The sequence below is a fragment of the Pristiophorus japonicus genome, chromosome 1 (assembly GCF_044704955.1).
Source record: "Pristiophorus japonicus isolate sPriJap1 chromosome 1, sPriJap1.hap1, whole genome shotgun sequence".
Classification (NCBI taxonomy): domain Eukaryota; kingdom Metazoa; phylum Chordata; class Chondrichthyes; family Pristiophoridae; genus Pristiophorus; species Pristiophorus japonicus.
Window position 1 is genome coordinate 543,560,467 of NC_091977.1, and position 20,367 is coordinate 543,580,833.

General features: G+C 47.6%; 1 protein-coding gene across 1 annotated transcript in view; it reads right to left on the reverse strand.

The window, feature by feature from the left end:
* Positions 1-20,367, reverse strand: part of abcb8 (ATP-binding cassette, sub-family B (MDR/TAP), member 8) — a 179,186-nt gene that overhangs the window by 146,671 nt on the left and 12,148 nt on the right. Inside the window, exons 3-4 of the mRNA XM_070897065.1 lie at positions 5,152-5,307; positions 3,543-3,637 (exon numbers count right to left, since the gene is read on the reverse strand). Of these exons, the coding sequence (XP_070753166.1) occupies positions 3,543-3,637; positions 5,152-5,307 (251 nt within the window). The remainder of the gene's footprint in view (positions 1-3,542; positions 3,638-5,151; positions 5,308-20,367) is intronic.

Below are 20,367 nucleotides of genomic sequence, written 5' to 3' on the forward strand. Positions count from 1 at the left end.
TTCTCTACCACAGAAAGTTGTTGAGGCCAATTCACTAAATATATTCAAAAGGGAGTTAGATATGGCCCTTACGGCTAAAGGGATCAAGGGGTATGGAGAGAAAGCAGGAATGGGGTACTGAAGTTGCAAGATCAGCCATGATTATATTGAATGGTGGTGCAGGCTCAAAGAGCCATATGGCCTACTCCTGCACCTATTTTCTATGTTTCTATGTTTCTATTTCAGTATTGTAAGCTCCAGTTGTCCCCCAGGATCCACATCCTTTTGCAGTTACATCTTTACCGAGTCAATCAGTCACTTCATCAAAAATCTTCCATTAAATCTGTCAAACACGACTTACCTTTGACAAGTTCATGCCGAGCGTCGTCATGTCGTATCTGTCATGTCTCTCATTGATTGAACAGAACAAGTTGGTCTGACTAGGTTTATTCATTGTATTGGGATTACACACCGGAACACAGGAACAGGAGGAGGCCATTCAGCCCTTTGATCTATATCTTAACTCCATTTACCTGCCTTGGTTCCGTAACTCTCAACACCCTTACCCAACAAAAATCTATTAATCTCCGTTTTGAGATTTTGAATTGACCCGCAGTCTCAACAACTTTTTGGGGAGAGAGTTTCAGATTCCCACTGCCCTTTGTGTGAAGGAGTGCTTCCTGACATCACCCCTGAACAGCCGGGCTCGAATTGTGAGGTGATGCCCCTTGTTCTGGACTCCCCAGGTCTGCAATTTATATAATCATCTTTTCACATATACAAACATCCCAAAGCACTTCTCAACTTTGAATTACTTGAAAATAAAGCCAGTGTTGTTATTTAGACAAATGCAGTTGACACTTTGTGCACAATCCCACAAACAGCAATGAGATGAATGACCTCTTTTGTGGTGTTGGCTGAGGGCTAAGTGTTGGCTAGGACTCTGTGGAGAACTCGCCTTCTTCTCTTTCAATAGTGCCATGGGATGTTCTAAGTCCACTTCAATAGGCAGACACCTCAGACAGTGGAGCACTCCTTTAGTACTGCCACTCCAACAATGCCCACTCACTCAGCACTGCCTCTCTGACAGAGCGGCGCTCCCTCAGTACTGCCCCTCCAACAGTGCAGCACTCCCTCAGTACTGCCCCTCCGACTGTGCAGCACTCCCTCAGCACTACCCCTCCATAAATGCACAATCCCTTGGTACAGCTCCTCCAACAGTGCAGATCTACCTCAGAATTATCTGCCGTCACACTGTTGATTGTAACTTTCTTTGTCTCGCTTTTAAAGAAAAAGTACAACAGAACAATGGCAGCCCACAGAGGTTGCTAGCATGGAATGAGGCCATTCAGCCCATCGAGCCTATGCCACCTCTGTGTTAAAGCAATAAAATCCCATTGCCATGTGTTCTCCCCATAGTCCTGTATCTTATTCTGCTTCAAATACTTATTCAATTGCTATAGATGGACAAACTCTCCAGAAGCACATACTCCAAAGCCACAATATCTCAAGACATTTCCATAAACAAAGCCAGAGTCCTGATCTCCAACCTCAACTCTGACCAACTCTTGAATTAACTCACCCAGTATTTATTTAATGTTAATAGACGTCAGCCTTCACTCAGTGGGTAGCACTCTCGCCTCCGAGTCAGGAGGCTTTAAGTTCAAGGCGCAGAGACTTGAGCACCTAATACAGGCTGACATGTCCAGTAAAGTACTGAGGGAGTGCTGTACTGTCTGAGGGGCAGTACTGAGGGAGTGCTGCACTGTCAGAGGGGCAGTGCTGAGGGAGCGCTGTACTCTCTGAGGGGCAGTACTGAGGGAGTGCCGCACTGTCGGAGGGGCAGTACTGAGGGATCGCCGCACTATCGGGGGGGCAGTACTGAGGGAGTGCTGCACTGTCGGAGGAGCAGTACTGAGGGAGTGCTGCACTGTCGGAGGAGCAGTACTGAGGGAGCGCCGCACTGTCGGAGGGGCAGTACTGATGGAGTGCTTCACTGTCGGAGGGACAGTACTGAGGGTGCGCCGCACTGTCGGAGGGGCAGTACTGAGGGAGCGCCGCACTGTCGGAGGTGCAGTACTGAGGGAGCGTCGCACTGTTGGAGGGGCAGTACTGAGGGAGCGCCGCACTGTCGGAGGGGCAGTACTGATGGAGTGCTGCACTGTCGGAGGTGCCATCTTTCAGATGAGATGTTAAACTGAGGCCCCATGTGCCCTGTAAGGTGGATGATAAAGATCCCATAGCACCATTCGAAGAAGAGCATGGGGGTTCTCCCAGCCATCCTGGCCAATATTTATCCCTTAACTAAATCACAAAAAGCAGTTGAACTGGACATTAGAGCAGTGTTTCACTGGCTGTGCCACACTTTCGGAAATTGTGAAAGATGCTATATAAATGCAAGTTCTTTCTTCGCTTTCAACTGGACTTTGCAGCCTTAAAGAGACACACGTCTGCAGTTCAGCAGCAAAACAGTGCATTGTGTGCAGTATGGCATATTCTAGTTGTTATAAACCTGCAAATCCTCTGACATATTGTCAACAAATCACCAGTCTATTCAAGTAAGTGACGGATTTTCCACGGGAAAAGCGCTGGGCCCGGCTCAGCTAGCGGCAAGACCGGAAATGAATAAAAGGACTCATTGATTTAAACCGTTCCCACATCTCAGCTATTTATCTGAACCCATGAGATTCTGTCACATGTCTACAGCCCACATCTCTTTATTTGAGCTTCCTATCTTGGCACGCAGAGATACCAAGCAACTGGCGGCCGGGCGCCGGGGCGGATTCCCGAGACATTTCACACCGAGCGTGTTACGATTTTATCTTACTATCAAACAAGACATGGAGGGGCCGAAATTTCCCTCTGTCCCAAACGGGGCCCACATTTTGAAATCGTTATCATAGGCAGTCCCTCGAAATCGAGGAAGACTTACTTCCACTCTAAAAGTGAGTTCTCAGGTGACTGAACAGTCCAATATGGGAATTACAGTCTCTGTCACAGGTGGGACAGACAGTGGTTGAGGGACAGTGGCTGATCTGATCATGGACTCAACTCCACTTCCCTGCCCGCTCCCCATAGCCATTGACTCCCTTATCATTCAAAAATCTGTCTCTCTCCACCTAAAATACATTCAATGACCCAGCCTCCACAGCTCTCTGAGATAGAGAATTCCAAAGATCCACGACCCTCCGAAATTCCTCCTTCCGCTGCCTGCGCTTGGTTTCTGCATGCTCTCGGCGACGAGACTCGAGGTGCTCAGCGCCCTCCCGGATACACTTCCTCCACTTAGGGCGGTCTTTGGCCAGGGACTCCCAGGTGTCGGTGGGGATGTTGCACTTTATCAGGGAGGCTTTGAGGATGTCCTTCAAAATAAGTGATTATTCTCCGCTCCATGGGGCGGAGAATAGAGGGAAATTGGCCTCTGTGAATGTTAGACTTTGTCCGGGCGGTGATTGGGGCGGCAGAGGGACGGAAGGCGGGCGTCGTCAACAGCGCTAATGGACCTTCAGGTGGGGGGCAATTTTGTTCCCGGAAACTCTTTACCGCCTCAGCTAAGTTCAGACCTGAGCAAAGTTGTGAACAACTCCTTCCTCATGTTGGCAGCAACTCGCTCCCCAAGTCTGGACAGGATGATGATGTAACAGGCAGTCAGGAATCCCTAACAACGAGAGGACAGAGGTCATGTTAGAGTCATGTTAGAGTCTGATCCAGAGCAAGAGCCATCAAACAACTTTTGTATCAATGAATTGATATTGACTACACAGTCCCATCAAACATTCCCAGGGCAGGTACAGCACAGGGTTAGATACAGAGTAAAGCTCCCTCTACACTGTCCCATCAAACACTCCCAGGGCAGGTACAGCACGGGGTTAGATACAGAGTAAAGCTCCCTCTACACTGTCCCATCAAACACTCCCAGGGCAGGTACAGCACAGGGTTAGATACAGAGTAAAGCTCCCTTTACACTGTCCCATCAAACACTCCCAGGGCAGGTACAGCACAGGGTTAGATACAGAGTAAAGCTCCCTCTACACTGTCCCATCAAACACTCCCAGGGCAGGTACAGCACGGGTTAGATCCAGAGTAAAGCTCCGTCTACACTGTCCCATCAAACACTCCCAGGGCAGGTACAGGGGGTTAGATACAGAGTAAAGCTCCCTCTACACTGTCCCATCAAACACTCCCAGGGCAGGTACAGCACGGGTTAGATACAGAGTAAAGCTCCCTCTACACAGTCCCATCAAACATTCCCAGGGCAGGTACAGCACAGGGTTAGATACAGAGTAAAGCTCCCTCTACACTGTCCCATCAAACACTTCCAGGGCAGGTACAGCACGGGGTTAGATACAGAGTAAAGCTCCCTCTACACTGTCCCATCAAACACTCCCAGGGCAGGTACAGCACAGGGTTAGATACAGAGTAAAGCTCCCTTTACACTGTCCCATCAAACACTCCCAGGGCAGGTACAGCACGGGTTAGATCCAGAGTAAAGCTCCGTCTACACTGTCCCATCAAACACTCCCAGGGCAGGTACAGGGGGTTAGATACAGAGTAAAGCTCCCTCTACACTGTCCCATCAAACACTCCCAGGGCAGGTACAGCACGGGGTTAGATACAGAGTAAAGCTCCCTCTACACTGTCCCATCAAACACTCCCAGGGCAGGTACAGCACGGGGTTAGATACAGAGTAAAGCTCCCTCTACACTGTCCCATCAAACACTCCCAGGGCAGGTACAGCAAGAGCTAGATACATCGAAATATAGAAAATAGGTGCAGGAGTAAGCCATTCGGCCCTTCGAGCCTACACCACCATTCAATATGATCATGGCTAATCATGCAACTTTAGGATGCCATTCCTGCTTTCTCTCCATACCTCTTGATCCCTTTAGCCGTAAGGGCCACATCTAACTCCCTTTTGAATATATCTAACGAACTGGTCTCAACAACTTTCTGTGATAGAGAATTCCACAGGTTCACAATTCTCTGAGTGAAGAAGTTTCTCCTCATCTCGGTCTTAAATGGCTTACCAAGTAAAGCTGCTTCTATGTTGCCCCATCAAATACTGTCAGCGTAGATACTTCAAACAGATTAACCTTTAGACTGTACCTGACCAAACATAATCAGAAATTATAAATCGATGCACATGCCCCAAGGCGGCTCGCTGGAACTTACCTGCAGTGAGTAGACCACCAGTAATTTTGCACCCGGCACCTTCATGCTGGTGAGGTAGCAGGCAGGGTCAGTCCGCAGGCATTGGACGATGGCGTTCATCAGGTCCCCCAGCAAGAGCGGGATCTGAGTGTTCAGCAGTGCCGTACCACAGGCAAACTAGAGCAGAGGGAAAGGACGGGAGCATCCGCAATCAATTCAGAATAGGGAAGGAACGAGAGGGTCACAAAATCATAGCATCAGAGAATCACAAAACGCAGATGGACGCCATTCGGCCCATCGTGCCTGTGCCGGCTCTTTGAAAGAGCAATCCAGTTAGTCCCGCGCCCCTCCTTTTTCACCCATAGTGCTACAAAATCTTCCCCTTCAAATATTTATCCAATTCCCTTTTGAAAGTGACTGTTGAATCTGCTCCCACCGCCATTTCAGGCAATGCGTCCAGATCACAACAACTCGCTGCGTAAAAACATTTCTCCCCATCTTCCCCTCTGGTTCTTTTGCCAATTATCTTAACTCTGTGTCCTCTGGTTACCGACTCCCATGCCAGTGGAAGCAGTTTAGAACATAAAATATAGGAGCAGGAGTCGGCCATTCGGCCCCTTGAGTCTGCTCCGCCATTCAATAAGATCATGGCTGATCTGATCATGGCCTCAACTCCACTTCCCTGCCCGCTCCCCATAGCCATTGACTCCCTTATCATTCAAAAATCTGTCTATCTCCACCTAAAATATCTTCAATGACCCAGCCTCCACAGCTCTCTGAGATAGAGAATTCCAAAGATCCACGATCCTCCGAAATTCCTCCTCACTTCCATTTTAAATGGACGACCCCTTATTCTAAAACTAGGCCCCTCGTTCTAGATTTCTCCACGAGGGGAAACATCCTCTCTGCATCTACCCTGTCAAGCCCCGTCAGAATCTTATACATCGAAACATAGAAAATAGGTGCAGGAGTAGGCCATTTGGCCCTTCGAGCCTGCACCACCATTCAATGAGTTCATGGCTGAACATGCAACTTCAGTTCCCCATTCCTGCTTTCTCGCCATACCCCTTGATCCCCCTAGTAGTAAGGGCTACATCTAACTCCTTTTTGAATATATTTAGTGAATTGGCCTCAACAACTTCCAGTGGTAGAGAATTTTGCAGGTTCACCACTCTCTGGGTGAAGAAGTTTCGCCTCATCTCGATCCTAAATAGCTTACCCCTTATCCTTAGACTGTGACCCCTGGTTCTGGACTTCCCCAACATTGAGAACATTCTTCCTGCATCTAACCTGTCTAAACCCATCAGAATTTTAAACGTTTCTATGAGGTCCCCTCTCATTCTTCTGAACTCCAGTGAATACAAGCCCAGTTGATCCAGTCTTTCTTGATAAGTCAGTCCCGCCATCCCGGGAATCAGTCTGGTGAACCTTCGCTGCACTCCCTCAATAGCAAGAACGTCCTTCCTCAAGTTAGGAGACCAAAACTGTACACAATACTCCAGGTGTGGCCTCACCAAGGCCCTGTACAACTGTAGCAACACCTCCCTGCCCCTGTACTCAAATCCCCTCGCTATGAAGGCCAACATGCCATTTGCTTTCTTAACCGCCTGCTGTACCTGCATGCCAACCTTCAATGACTGATGTACTATGACACCCAGGTCTCGTTGCACCTCCCCTTTCCCTAATTTGTCACCATTCAGATAATAGCCTGTCTCTCTGTTTTTACCACCAAAGTGGATAACCTCACATTTATCCACATTATACTTCATCTGCCATGCATTTGCCCATTCACCTAACCTATCCAAGTCACTCTGCAGCCTCAAAGCATCCTCCTCGCAGCTCACACTGCCACCCAACTTAGTGTCATCCGCAAATTTGGAGATACTACATTTAATCCCCTCGTCTAAATCATTAATGTACAATGTAAACAGCTGGGGCCCCAGCACAGAACCTTGCGGTACCCCACTAGTTACTGCCTGTCATTCTGAAAAGTACCCATTTACTCCTACTCTTTGCTTCCTGTCTGCCAACCAGTTCTCAATCCACGTCAGCACACTACCCCCAATCCCATGTGCTTTAACTTTGCACATTAATTTCTTGTGTGGGACCTTGTCGAAGGCCTTCTGAAAGTCCAAACACACCACATCAACTGGTTCTCCCTTGTCCACTCTACTGGAAACATCCTCAAAAAATTCCAGAAGATTTGTCAAGCATGATTTCCCTTTCACAAATCCATGCTGACTTGGACCTATCATGTCACCTCTTTCCAAATGCGCTGCTATGACATCCTTAATAATTGATTCCATCATTTTACCCACTACCGATGTCAGGCTGACTGGTCTATAATTCCCTGTTTTCTCTCTCCCTCCTTTTTCAAAGAGTGGGGTTACATTGTCTACCCTCCACTCCATAGGAAGTCGATGGAATGTTGGAAAATGACTGTCAATGCATCCGCTATTTCCAAGGCCTCCTCCTTAAGTACTCTGGGATGCAGTCCATCAGGCCCTGGGGATCTCTCGGCCTTCAATCCCATCAATTTCCCCAACACAATTTCCCGACTAATAAGGATTTCCCTCAGTTCCTCCTTCTTACTCGACCCTCTGACCCCTTTTCTATCCGGAAGGTTGTTTGTGTCCTCCTTAGTGAATACCGAACCAAAGTACTTGTTCAATTGGTCTGCCATTTCTTTGTTCCCTGTTGTGACTTCCCCTGATTCTGACTGCAGGGGACCTTTGTCTTTACTAACCTTTTTCTCTTTGCATATCTATAGAAGCTTTTGCAGTCCGTCTTAATGTTCCCTGCAAGCTTCCTGTGACAGTTGGAGCTGGTGCTCTCCACTCTCTCTCCTGCGACAGTTGGAGCTGGTGCTCTCCACTCTCTGTCCTGTGACAGTGGGAACTGGTGCTCTCCACACTCTGTCCTGTGACAGTGGGAACTAGTGCTCTCCACTCTCCCGTCCTGTGACAGTGGGAACTGGTGCTCTCCACTCTCTGTCCTGTGACAGTGGGAACTGGTGCTCTCCACTCTCCTGTCCTGTGACAGTGGGAACTGGTGCTCTCCACTCTCTGTCCTGTGACAGTGGGAACTGGTGCTCTCCACTCTCTCTCCTATGACAGTGGGAACTGGTGCTCTCCACTCTCCCGTCCTGTGACAGTTGGAACTGGTGCTCTCCACTCTCCCGTCCTGTGACAGTTGGAACTGGTGCTCTACACTCTCTGTCCTGTGACAGTGGGAACTGGTGCTCTCCACTCTCTGTCCTGTGACAGTGGGAACTGGTGCTCTCGACTCTCTGTCCTGTGACAGTGGGAACTGGTGCTCTCCACTCTCTCTCCTATGACAGTTGGAACTGGTGCTCTCCACTCTCCCGTCCTGTGACAGTTGGAACTGGTGCTCTCCACTCTCCCGTCCTGTGACAGTTGGAACTGGTGCTCTCCACTCTCCTGTCCTGTGACAGTGGGAACTGGTGCTCTCCACTCTCTCTCCTGTGACAGTGGGAACTGGTGCTCTCCACTCTCTGTCCTGTGACAGTGGGAACTGGTGCTCTCCACTCTCTGTCCTGTGACAGTGGGAACTGGTGCTCTCCACTCTCTGTCTTGTGACAGTGGGAACTGGTGCTCTCCACTCTCTCGTCCTGTGACAGTGGGAACTGGTGCTCTCCACTCTCTGTCCTGTGACAGTGGGAACTGGTGCTCTCCACTCTCTCGTCCTGTGACAGTGGGAACTGGTGCTCTCCACTCTCTGTCCTGTGACAGTGGGAACTGGTGCTCTCCACTCTCTCGTCCTGTGACAGTGGGAACTGGTGCTCTCCACTCTCCCGTCCTGTGACAGTGGGAACTGGTGCTCTCCACTCTCTCTCCTGCGACAGCTGGAACTGGTGCTCTCCACTCTCCCGTCCTGCGACAGTTGGAACTGGTGCTCTCCACTCTCCCGTCCTGTGACAGTGGGAACTGGTGCTCTCCACTCTCCCGTCCTGTGACAGTTGGAACTGGTGCTCTCCACTCTCCCGTCCTGTGACAGTTGGAACTGGTGCTCTCCGCTCTCCCGTTGGTGTAGGAAGGAGGGTTTTAGTTTCCTGAACAATTGGGACTGCTTCTGGGAAAGGTGGGACCTGTACAAGTCGGGCAGGTTACATCTCAACAGAGACGGGACCAATGTTCTCACGGGTGGTTTTGATAGTACGGTTGGGAGGGCTTTAAACTAGCTTGGCAGGGGGATGGGAACCCAGGAGAGGGCTCTGAGCTAGTTAGAGTGGGTGTGAGCTCAGATGAACAGAACCCCAAGAAAGAATGCAAAAGGCAGGAGGCAACAGAGCAGAGTAGCACTGGGGTAAGTGTAAACCACAAGGTGATAGGAAGGGACAATATGTATGAATATAAAGGGGCTGCAGCAGGGGTCAAAACTAAAAATCATGGTTTAAAAACTAGTATTAAAACACTCTACCTAAACGCACACAGCATTCGAAATAAAGTAAATGAGTTGACGGCACAAATCATTACAAATGGGTATGATTTGGTGGCCATTACAGAAACGTGGTTGCAGGGTGGCCAAGACTGGGAATTAAACATACAGTGGTATCTGACAATTCAGAAAGATATGCAAGAAGGGAAAGGAGGTGGGGTAGCTCTGTTAATAAAAGATGATATCAGGGCAGTTGTGAGAGATGATATTGGCTCTAATGAACAAAACGTTGAATCATTGTGGGTGGAGATTAGAGATAGTAAGGGGAAAAAGTCACTGGTCGGCATAGTTTATAGGCCCCCAAATAATAACTTCACGGTGGGGCGGGCAATAATCAAGGGAATAATGGAGGCATGTGAAAAAGGAACGGCAATAATCATGGGGGATTTTAACCTACATATCGATTGGTCAAATCAAATCGCACGGGGTAGCCTTGAGGAGGAATTCATAGAATGCATAAGGGATTGTTTCTTAGAACAGTATGTTACAGAACCTACAAGGGAGCAAGCTATCTTAGATCTGGTCCTGTGTAATGAGACAGGAATAATAAATGATCTCCTGGTCAAAGATCCTCTTGGAATGAGTGATCACAGTATGGTTGAATTTGTAATACAGATTGAGGGTGAGGAAGTAGTGTCTCAAACGAGCATACTATGCTTAAACAAAGGGGACTACAGTGGGATGAGGGCAGAGTTGGCTAAAGTAGACTGGGAACACAGACTAAACGGTGGCACAATTGAGGAACAGTGGAGGACTTTTAAGGAGCTCTTTCATAGTGATCAACAAAAATATATTCCAGTGAAAAAGAAGGGTGGTAAGAGAAGGGATAACCAGCCGTGGATAACCAAGGAAATAAAGGAGAGTATCAAATTAAAAACCAATGCGTATAGGGTGGTCAGGGTTCGTGGGAAACTAGAAGATTGGGAAGATTTTGAACGACAGCAAAGAATGACTAGGAAAGCGATGGGGAGGGGGAAGATAGATTGCGAATGTGGACTTGCACAAAACATGAAAACAGATAGTAAGGGCTTTTACCGATATGTAAAACGGAAAAGAGTGACTCAAGTAAATGTTGGTCCCTTGGAAGATGAGAACGGGGATTTCATAATGGGAAATGTGGAAATGGTTGAGACCTTAAACGGTTATTTTGCTTCGGTCTTCACAGTGGAAGACACAAAAATCATGCCAAAAATTGCTGGTCACGGGAATGTGGGAAGGGAGGACCTTGACACAATCACTATCACTAGGGGGTAGTGCTGGACAGGCTAATGGGACTCAAGGTAGACGGGTCCCCTGGTCCTGGTGAGATGCATCCCAGGGTATTAAAAGAGATGGCGGAAGTTATAGCGGATGCATTCGTTATAATCTGCCGGAATTCTCTGGACTCTGGGGAGGTGCCATCGGATTGGAGAGCAGCTAGTGTGACACCTCTGTTTAACTGTGGGTGACTGTGGGCCGGTTCGTTTTGCATCTGTGGTGGGGAGGATGCTTGAAGCTGTCATTGGGGAGGAAATAGCGGGACATCTGGATAGGAATAGTGCAATCAAGCAGACGCAACATGGATTCATGAAGGGGAAATCATGTGTAACTGGTTTACTGGAGTTCTTTGAGGGTGTGGCGAGCGTGGTGGATGGGGGTGTGCCGGTGGATGTGGTGTGTTTGGATTTCCGGGGGGCATTCGATAAGGTGCCACACAGGAGGTTACTGCGGAAGATAAAGGTACGCGGAGTCAGAGGAAGTGTATTGGCGTGGATCGAGGATTGGCTGGCTGGCGGGATGCGGAGGGTTGGGATGAATGGGTCCTTTTCGGGTTGGAGATTGTTGGTTAGTGGTGTGCCGCGGGGATCGGTGTTGGGGCCACAGCTGTTCGCAGTGTGCATGGGTGACCTGGAAGAGGGGATGGAGTGTAGTGTAACAGAATTTGCAGATGACACAAAGATTAGTGGGAAGGCGGGTTAGTGTTAGGGTGGGGGACGCGGAGAGGCTGCGGGGTGATTTGGATGGGTTGGGCGAGTGGGCTAGGGTTTGGCGGATGGGATACGGTGTCGGAGGGTGTGAGGTCGTCCACCTTGGGAAACAAGACGGTAAGGGGGAATATTATTTGAATGGCGAGAAATTACAACATGCTGCAGTGCAGAGGGACCTGGGGGTCCTTGTGCATGAATCCCAAAGAGTTGGTTTGCAGGTGCAGCGGGTAGTCAGGAGGGCGAATGGAGTGTTGGCCTTCATTGCGGGGGGGATGGAGTGCAGGAGCAGGGAGGTCCTGCTGCAACTGTGCGGGGTATTGGTGGGGCCGCACCTGGAGTTTTGGTCACCTGACTTGGGGAGGGATGTGCTAGCTTTGGAGGGGGTATTCACTAGGCTGATTCCGGCGATGAGGGGGTTACCTTATGATGATAGATTGAGTAGACTGGGTCTTTACTCGTTGGGGTTCGGAGGGATGGGGGGGTGATCTTATGGAAACATTTGGGATAATGAGGGGGATGGACAGGATAGAGGCAGAGAGGTTGTTTCCACTGGTCGGGGAGACTAGAACTAGGGGGCACAGCCTCAAAATACGGGGGTAGCCAATTTAAAACCGAGTTGAGAAGGAATTTCTTCTCCCAGAGGGTTGTGAATCTGTGGAATTCTCTGCCCAGGGAAGCAGTTGAGGCTAGCTCATTGAATATATTCAAATCATAGATAGATAGATTTTTAACCAATAAGGCAATTAAGGGTTACGGGGAGCGGGCGGGTAAGTGGAGCTGAGTCCACGGCCAGATCAGCCATGATTTTGTTGAATGGCGGAGCAGGCTCGAGGGGCTAGATGGCCTACTCCTGTTCCTAATTCTTATGTTCTTATGTTCTTATTAATGTTGGGGAGGTCCAGGGCCAGGGGTCGCGGTCTGGGGATCGGGGGTGGGATATTTGGGACCGGAATGAGGGAAAACTTCTTCGCCCGGGGGATTGTGGGCCTGTGGAGTTCTCTGCCGCGGAGGGTTATTGAGGCCAGTACGCTAAGTGTATTCGGGAAGGAGTTGGATGTGGTCCTTGCCACTGGGGGGATCAAGGGGTATGGTGAGAAAGCAGGAATGGGGTACTGAAGTTGCATGTTCAGCCATGAACTCATTGAATGGCGGTGCAGGCTCGAAGGGCCGAATGGCCGACTCCTGCACCTATTTTCTATGTTTCTATTTCCTCTCGTACTCTATTTTCCCTGCCCTAATCAAACCCTTTGTCCTCCTCTGCTGAGTTCTAAATTTCTCCCAGTCCCCGGGTTCACTGCTATTTCTGGCCAATTTGTATGCCACTTCCTTGGTATTATCCCTGATTTTCCTTGATAGCCACGGTTGAGCCACCTTCCCTTTTTTATTTTTACGCCAGACTGGGATGTACAATTGTTGTAGTTCATCCATGCGGTCTCTAAATGTCTGCCATTGCCCATCCACAGTCAACCCCTTCAGTATCATTCGCCAATCTATCCTAGCCAATTCACACCTCATATCTTTAAAGTTACCCTTCTTTAAGTTCTGGACCATGGTCTCTGAATTAACTGTTTCATTCTCCATCCTAATGTAGAATTCCACCATATTATGGTCACTCTTCCCCAAGGGGCCTTGCACAACGAGATTGTTAATTAATCCTCTCTCATTACACAACACCCAGTCTAAGATGGCCTAGTTGGTTCCTCGACATATTGGTCTAGAAAACCATCCCTTATGCACTCCAGGAAATCCTCCTCCAACGTATTGCTTCCAGTTTGGTTAGCCCAATCTATATGCATATTAAAGTCACCCATGATAACTGCTGCACCTTTATTGCATGCACCCCTAATTTCCTGTTTGATGCCCTCCCCAACATCACTACTACTGTTTGGAGGTTTGTACACAACTCCCACTAGCGTTTTTTGCCCTTTGGCATTCTGCAGCTCTACCCATATAGATTCCACATCATCCAAGCTAATGTCCTTCCTAACTATTGCATTAATCTCCTCTTTAACTAGCAATGCTACCCCACCTCCTTTTCCTTTTATTCTATCCTTCCTGAATGTTGAATATCCTTGGATGTTGAGTTCCCAGCCCTGATCATCCTGGAGCCACGTCTCTGTAATCCCAATCACATCATATCTGTTAACATCTATTTGCACAGTTAATTCATCCACCTTATTACGGATACTCCTTGCATTAAGACACAAAGCCTTCAGGCTTGTTTTTTTAACACCCTTTGTCCTTTTAGAATTATGATGTAGTGTGGCCCTTTTTGTTTCTTGCCTTTGTTTACTCGGCCTTCTACTATTGCTTTTTACCTTTCTACCATCTGTTTCTGACTCCATATTACTTCGCCCTGTCTCGCTGCATAGCCCCATCCCCCTGCCATATTAGTTTAAACACTCCCGAACTGCATTAGCAAATGTTACCCCCAGGACATCAGTTCCAGTCCTGCCCAAGTGCAGACCGTCCCTTTTGTACAGGTCCCACTTCCCCCAGAACTGGTTCCAATGTCCCAGGAATTTGAATCCCTCCCTCTTGCACCACTGCTCAAGCCACGTATTTATTCTAACTATCTTGCTCCCTCTACTCTGATTAGCACGTGGCACTGGTAGCAATCCAGAGATTACTACGTTTCAATAAGATCACCTCTAAATCTTCTAAACTCCATGAGTATAGGCCTAACCTGCTCAATCTTTCTTCATATGACAACCCCTTCATCTCATAGAAACATAGAAACATAGAAAATAGGTGCAGGAGCAGGCCATTCAGCCCTTCTAGCCTGCACCGCCATTCAATGAGTTCATGGCTGAACATGAAACTTCAGTACCCCCTTCCTGCTTTCTCGCCATACCCCTTGATCCCCCGAGTAGTAAGGACCTCATCTAACTCCCTTTTGAATATATTTAGTGAATTGGCCTCAACTACTTTCTGTGGTAGAGAATTCCACAGGTTCACCACTCTCTGGGTGAAGAAGTTTCTCCTCATCTCGGTCCTAAATGGCTTACCCCTTATCCTCAGACTGTGACCCCTGGTTCTGGACTTCCCCAACATTGGGAACATTCTTTCTGCATCTAACCTGTCTAAACCCGTCAGAATTTTAAACGTTTCTATGAGGTCCCCTCTCATTCTTCTGAACTCCAGTGAATACAAGCCCAATTGATCCAATCTTTCTTGATAGGTCAGTCCCGCCATCCCGGGAATCAGTCTGGTGAACCTTCGCTGCACTCCCTCAATAGCAAGAATGTCCTTCCTCAAGTTAGGAGACCAAAACTGTACACAATACTCCAGGTGTGGCCTCACCAAGGCCCTGTACAACTGTAGCAACACCTCCCTGCCCCTGTATTCAAATCCCCTCGCTATGAAGGCCAACATGCCATTTGCTTTCTTAACCGCCTGCTGTACCTGCATGCCAACCTTCAATGACTGATGTACCATGACACCCAGGTCTCGTTGCACCTTCCCTTTTCCTAATCTGTCACCATTCAGATAATAGTCTGTCTCTCTGTTTTTACCACCAAAGTGGATAACCTCACATTTATCCACATTATACTTCATCTGCCATGCATTTGCCCACTCACCTAACCTATCCAAGTCACTCTGCAGCCTAATAGCATCCTCCTCGCAGCTCACACTGCCACCCAACTTAGTATCATCCGCAAATTTGGAGATACTGCATTTAATCCCCTCGTCTAAATCATTAATGTACAATGTAAACAGCTGGGGCCCCAGCACAGAACCTTGCGGCACTCCACTAGTCACTGCCTGCCATTCTGAAAAGTACCCGTTTACTCCTACTCTTTGCTTCCTGTCTGACAACCAGTTCTCAATCCACGTCAGCACACTACCCCCAATCCCATGTGCTTTAACTTTGCACATTAATCTCTTGTGTGGGACCTTGTCAAAAGCCTTCTGAAAGTCCAAATATACCACATCAACTGGTTCTCCTTTGTCCACTTTACTGGAAACTTCCTCAAAAAATTCCAGAAGATTTGTCAAGCATGATTTCCCTTTCACAAATCCATGCTGACTTGGACCTATCATGTCACCATTTTCCAGATGCACTGCTATGACATCCTTAATAATTGATTCCAGGTTTCTCCTTATTTACTCTATCTAAACCCTTGATGATTTTGAACACCTCTATTAAATCTCCCCTTAACTTTCTCTGCTCAAAGGCGATCAATCCCAGCTTCTCCACAAAGCTAACGTCCTTCATCCCCTGGTACCATTCAATTAAATCTCCTCAGCACCCTCTTTTAAGGTCTTGACATCCTTCCTAAAGTGTGGTGCCCAGCAATGGACACAATAGTCCAGCTGGAGCCTAACCAGTATTTTATAAAGGTTTAGTAACTTCCTTGCTTTAAAACTCTATAAGAAACATAGAAACATAGAAATAGGTGCAGGAGTAGGCCATTCGGCCCTTCGAGCCTGCACCACCATTCAATAAGATCATGGCTGATCATTCACCTCAGTACCCCTTTCTTGCTTTCTCTCCATACCCCTTGATCCCTTTAGCCGTAAAGGCCATGTCTAACTCCCTTTTGAATATATCCAATGAACTGGCATCAACGACTCTCTGCGGTAGAGAATTCCACAGGTTAACAACTCTTTGAGTGAAAAAGTTTCTCCTCATCTCAGTCCTAAATGGCCTACCCCTTATTCTAAGACTGTGTTCCCTGGTTCTGGACTTTCCCAACATCAGGAACATTCTTCCTGCAACTAACCTGTCCCGTCCCGTCAGAATTTTATATGTTTCTATGAGATCCCTTCTCGTTCTTCTAAACTCCAGTGTATAAAGGCCCAGTTGATCCAGTCTCTCCTCAGTCCTGCCATCCCAGGAATCAGTCTGGTGAACCTTCGCTGCACTCCTTCAATAGCAAGAACGTCCTTCCTCAGATTAGGAGACCAAAACTGAACACAATATTCCAGGTGAGGCCTCACCAAGGCCCTGTACAACTGCAGTAAGACCTCCCTGCTCCTATACTCAAATCCCCTAGCTATGAAGGCCAACATACCATTTGTCTTCTTCACCGCCTGCTGTACCTGTATGCCAACTTTCAATGACTGATGAACCATGACACCCAGGTCTCGTTGCACCTCCCCTTTTCCTAATCTGCCGCCATTCAGATAATATTCTGTCCTCGCATTTTTGCCCTCAAAGTGGATAACCTCACATTTATCCACATTATACTGCATCTGCCATGCATTTGCCCACTCCCCTAATCTGTCCAAGTCACTCTGCAGCCTCTTAGCTTCCCCCTCACAGCTCACACCACCACCCAGTTTATTGTCATCTGCAAACTTGGAGATATTACACTCAATTCCTTCATCGAAATCATTAATGTATATTGTAAAGAGCTGGGGTTCCAGCACTGAGCCCTGCGGCACTCCCACTAGTCACTACCTGCCATTCTGAAAAGGACCCGTTTATCCCGACTCTCTGCTTCCTGTCTGCCAACCAGTTCTCTATCCACATCAGTACATTACCCCCAATACCATGTGCTTTGTTTTTGCACACCAATCTCTTGTGTGGGACCTTGTCAAAAGCCTTTTGAAAGTCCAAATACACCACATCCACTGGTTCTCCCTTGTCCACTCTACTCGTTACATCCTCAAAAAATTCCAGAAGATTTGTCAAGCATGATTTCCCTTTCATAAATCCATGCTGACTTGGACCGATCCGGTCACTGCTTTCCAAATGCGCTGCTATTTCATCCTTAATAATTGATTCCAACATTTTCCCCACTACTGATGTCAGGCTAACTGGTCTATAATTACCCGTTTTCTCTCTCCCTCCCTTATTAAAAAGTGGTGTTGCATTAGCTACCCTCCAGTCCATGGGAACTGATCCAGAGTCGATAGACTGTTGGAAAATGATCACCAATGCATCCACTATTTCTAGGGCCACTTCCTTAAGTACTCTGGGATGCAGATTATCAGGCCCCAGGGATTTATCAGCCTTCAATCCCATCAATTTCCCTAACACAATTTCTCGCTTAATAAGGATATCCTTCAGTTCCTCCTTCTCACTAGACCCTCGGTCCCCTAGTACTTCCGGAAGGTTATTTGTGTCTTCCTTCGTGAAGATAGAACCAAAGTATTTGTTCAATTGGTCTGCCATTTCTTTGTTCCCCATTATAAATTCACCTGAATCTGACTGCAAGGGACCTACGTTTGTCTTCACTAATCTTTTTCTCTTCACATATCTATAGAAGCTTTTGCAGTCAGTTTTTATGTTCCCAGCAAGCTTCCTCTCATATTCTATTTCCCTCCTATTAATTAAACCCTTTGTCCTCCTCTGCTGAATTCTAAATTTCTTCCAGTCCTCTGGTTTGTTGCTTTTTCTGGCTAATTTATATGCCTTTTCCTTGGATTTAACACTATCCTTAATTTCCCTTGTTCGCAACGATTGAGCCACCTTCCCCATTTTATTTTTATTCCAGATAGGGATGTACAATTGCTGAAGTTCATCCATGTGATCTTTAAATGTTTGCCATTGCCTATCCACCGTCAACCCTTTAAGTATCATTTGCCAGTTTATTCTAGCCAATTCATGCCTCAAACCATCAATGTTACCTTTCCTTAAGTTCAGGACCCTAGTTTCTGAATTAACTGTGTCACTCTCCATCTTAATAAGGAATTCTACCATGTTATGGTCACTCTTCCCCAAGGGGCCTCGCACAACAAGATTGCTAATTAGTCCTTTCTCATTACACATCACCCAGTCTAGGATGGCCAGCTCCCTAGTTGGTTCCTCGACATATTGGTCCAGAAAACCATCCCTAATACACTCCAAGAAATCCTCCTCCACCGCATTGCTACCAGTTTAGTTAGCCCAATCAATATGTAGATTAAAGTCACCCATGATAACTGCTGTACCTTTATTGCATATATTGTGTTCCTAACACAGATGAGACTGCACACAGGGAGGTTAAAGTAATAGTGACCTCAGTCTTTAGTAAGACACGCCAAAGCGAGGAACAGGCGTTAGGGGCCGGCTTATATACAGTGCTCCCAAGGGATGCGCTCCCTGGTGGCGGAACATGGGAGTTCATGCTTTACAGATATACAACAGCATACATCCCTAATTTCTTGTTTGATGCTGTCCCCAACCTTACTACTACTGTTTGGTGGTCTGTCCACAACTCCCACTTGCATTTTCTGCCCCTTGGTATTCCGTAGCTCCACTATACCGATTCCACATCATCCAAGCTAATGTCCTTTGTTACTATTGCATTAATTTCTTCTTTAACCAGCAATGCCACCCCGCCTCCTTTTCCTTTCTGTCTATCCTTCCTTAAATGTTGAATACCCCTGGGTGTTGAGTTCCCAGCCTTGGTCACCCTGAAGCCATGTTTCCGTGATGCCAATTACATCATACCCGTCAACTGCTATCTGCGCAGTTAATTCGTCCACCTTATTCCGAATACTTCTCGCATTGAGGCACAGAGCCTTCAGACTTGTCTTTCGAACACACTTTGCCTCTTTAGAATTTTGGTGTAATGTGGCCCTTTTTGCTTTTTGCCTTAGGTTTCTCTGCCCTTCACTTTTACTTTTCTTCTTTCTATCTTTTGCTTCTGCCCCCATTCTACTTCCGTCTGTCTCTCTGCATAGGTTCCCATCCCCCTGCCATATTAGTTTAACTCCTCCCCAACAGCACTAGCAAACACTCCCCCTAGGACATTGGTTCCGGTCCTGCCCAGGTGCAGACTGTCCGGTTTGTACTGGTCCCACCTCCCCCAGAACCGGTTCCAATGTCCCAGGAATTTGAATCCCTCCCTTCTGCACCACTCCTCAAGCCACGTATTCATCTGAGCTATCCTGCGATTCCTACTCTGACTAGCACATGGCACTAGTAGCGATCCTGAGATTACTACTTTTGAGGTCCTACTTTTTAATTTAGCTCCTAGCTCCTTAAATTCGTCTCGTAGGACCTCATCCCGTTTTTTATCTATATCATTGGTACTTATATGCACCACAACAACTGGCTGTTCACCCTCCCTTTTCAGAATGTCCTGCACCCGCTCCGAGACATCCTTGACCCTTGCACCAGGGAGGCAACATACCATCCTGGAGTCTCGGTTGCGGCCGCAGAAACGTCTATCTTTTCCCCTTACAATTGAATCCCCTATCACTATCGCTCTCCCACTCTTTTTCCTGCCCTAAGAAACAGTCTATTTCTGTCTTAAATTTATTCAATGACCCAGCCTCCACAGCTCTCTGAGGCAGCGAATTCCACAGATTTACAACCCTCTGAGAGAAGAAATTCTTCTTCAGCTCAGTTTTAAATGGACGGCCCCTTATTCTAAGATCGTGCCCTCTAGTTCTAGTCTCCCCCATCAGTGGAAACATTCTCTCTGCATCCACCTTGTGAAGCCCCCTCATAATCTTATACGTTTCGATAAGATCACCTCTCATTCTTCTGAGTTCGAATAAGTAGAGGCCCAACCTACTCAACCTTTCCTCATAACTCAACCCCCTCATCTCCGGAATCAACCGAATGAAGCTTCTCTGAACTGCCTCCAAAGCAAGTATATCCTTTCGTAAATATGGGGGAGAAATTCACGTTAGCCCGTAAAGTTGCCCGTGAGTTAACGGTCGCTGAAAATGGCCGCGACGCTAACGCAGAAAAATTGATGAGGTGGATGGAGATTGTTGGCGCAGCGCTGACTTGCTGTGCAACGCCATGCTGGCGGCATTGCTGGAGCCATCCGAGGCGACGTTTGTGTGCAGGTTTGACGCTGGAGCTTCGTACAGCCTCTGGAAGCAAGGCTGTGGAGCTCGCAAGGAATTGTGGTCAATGAAGGGG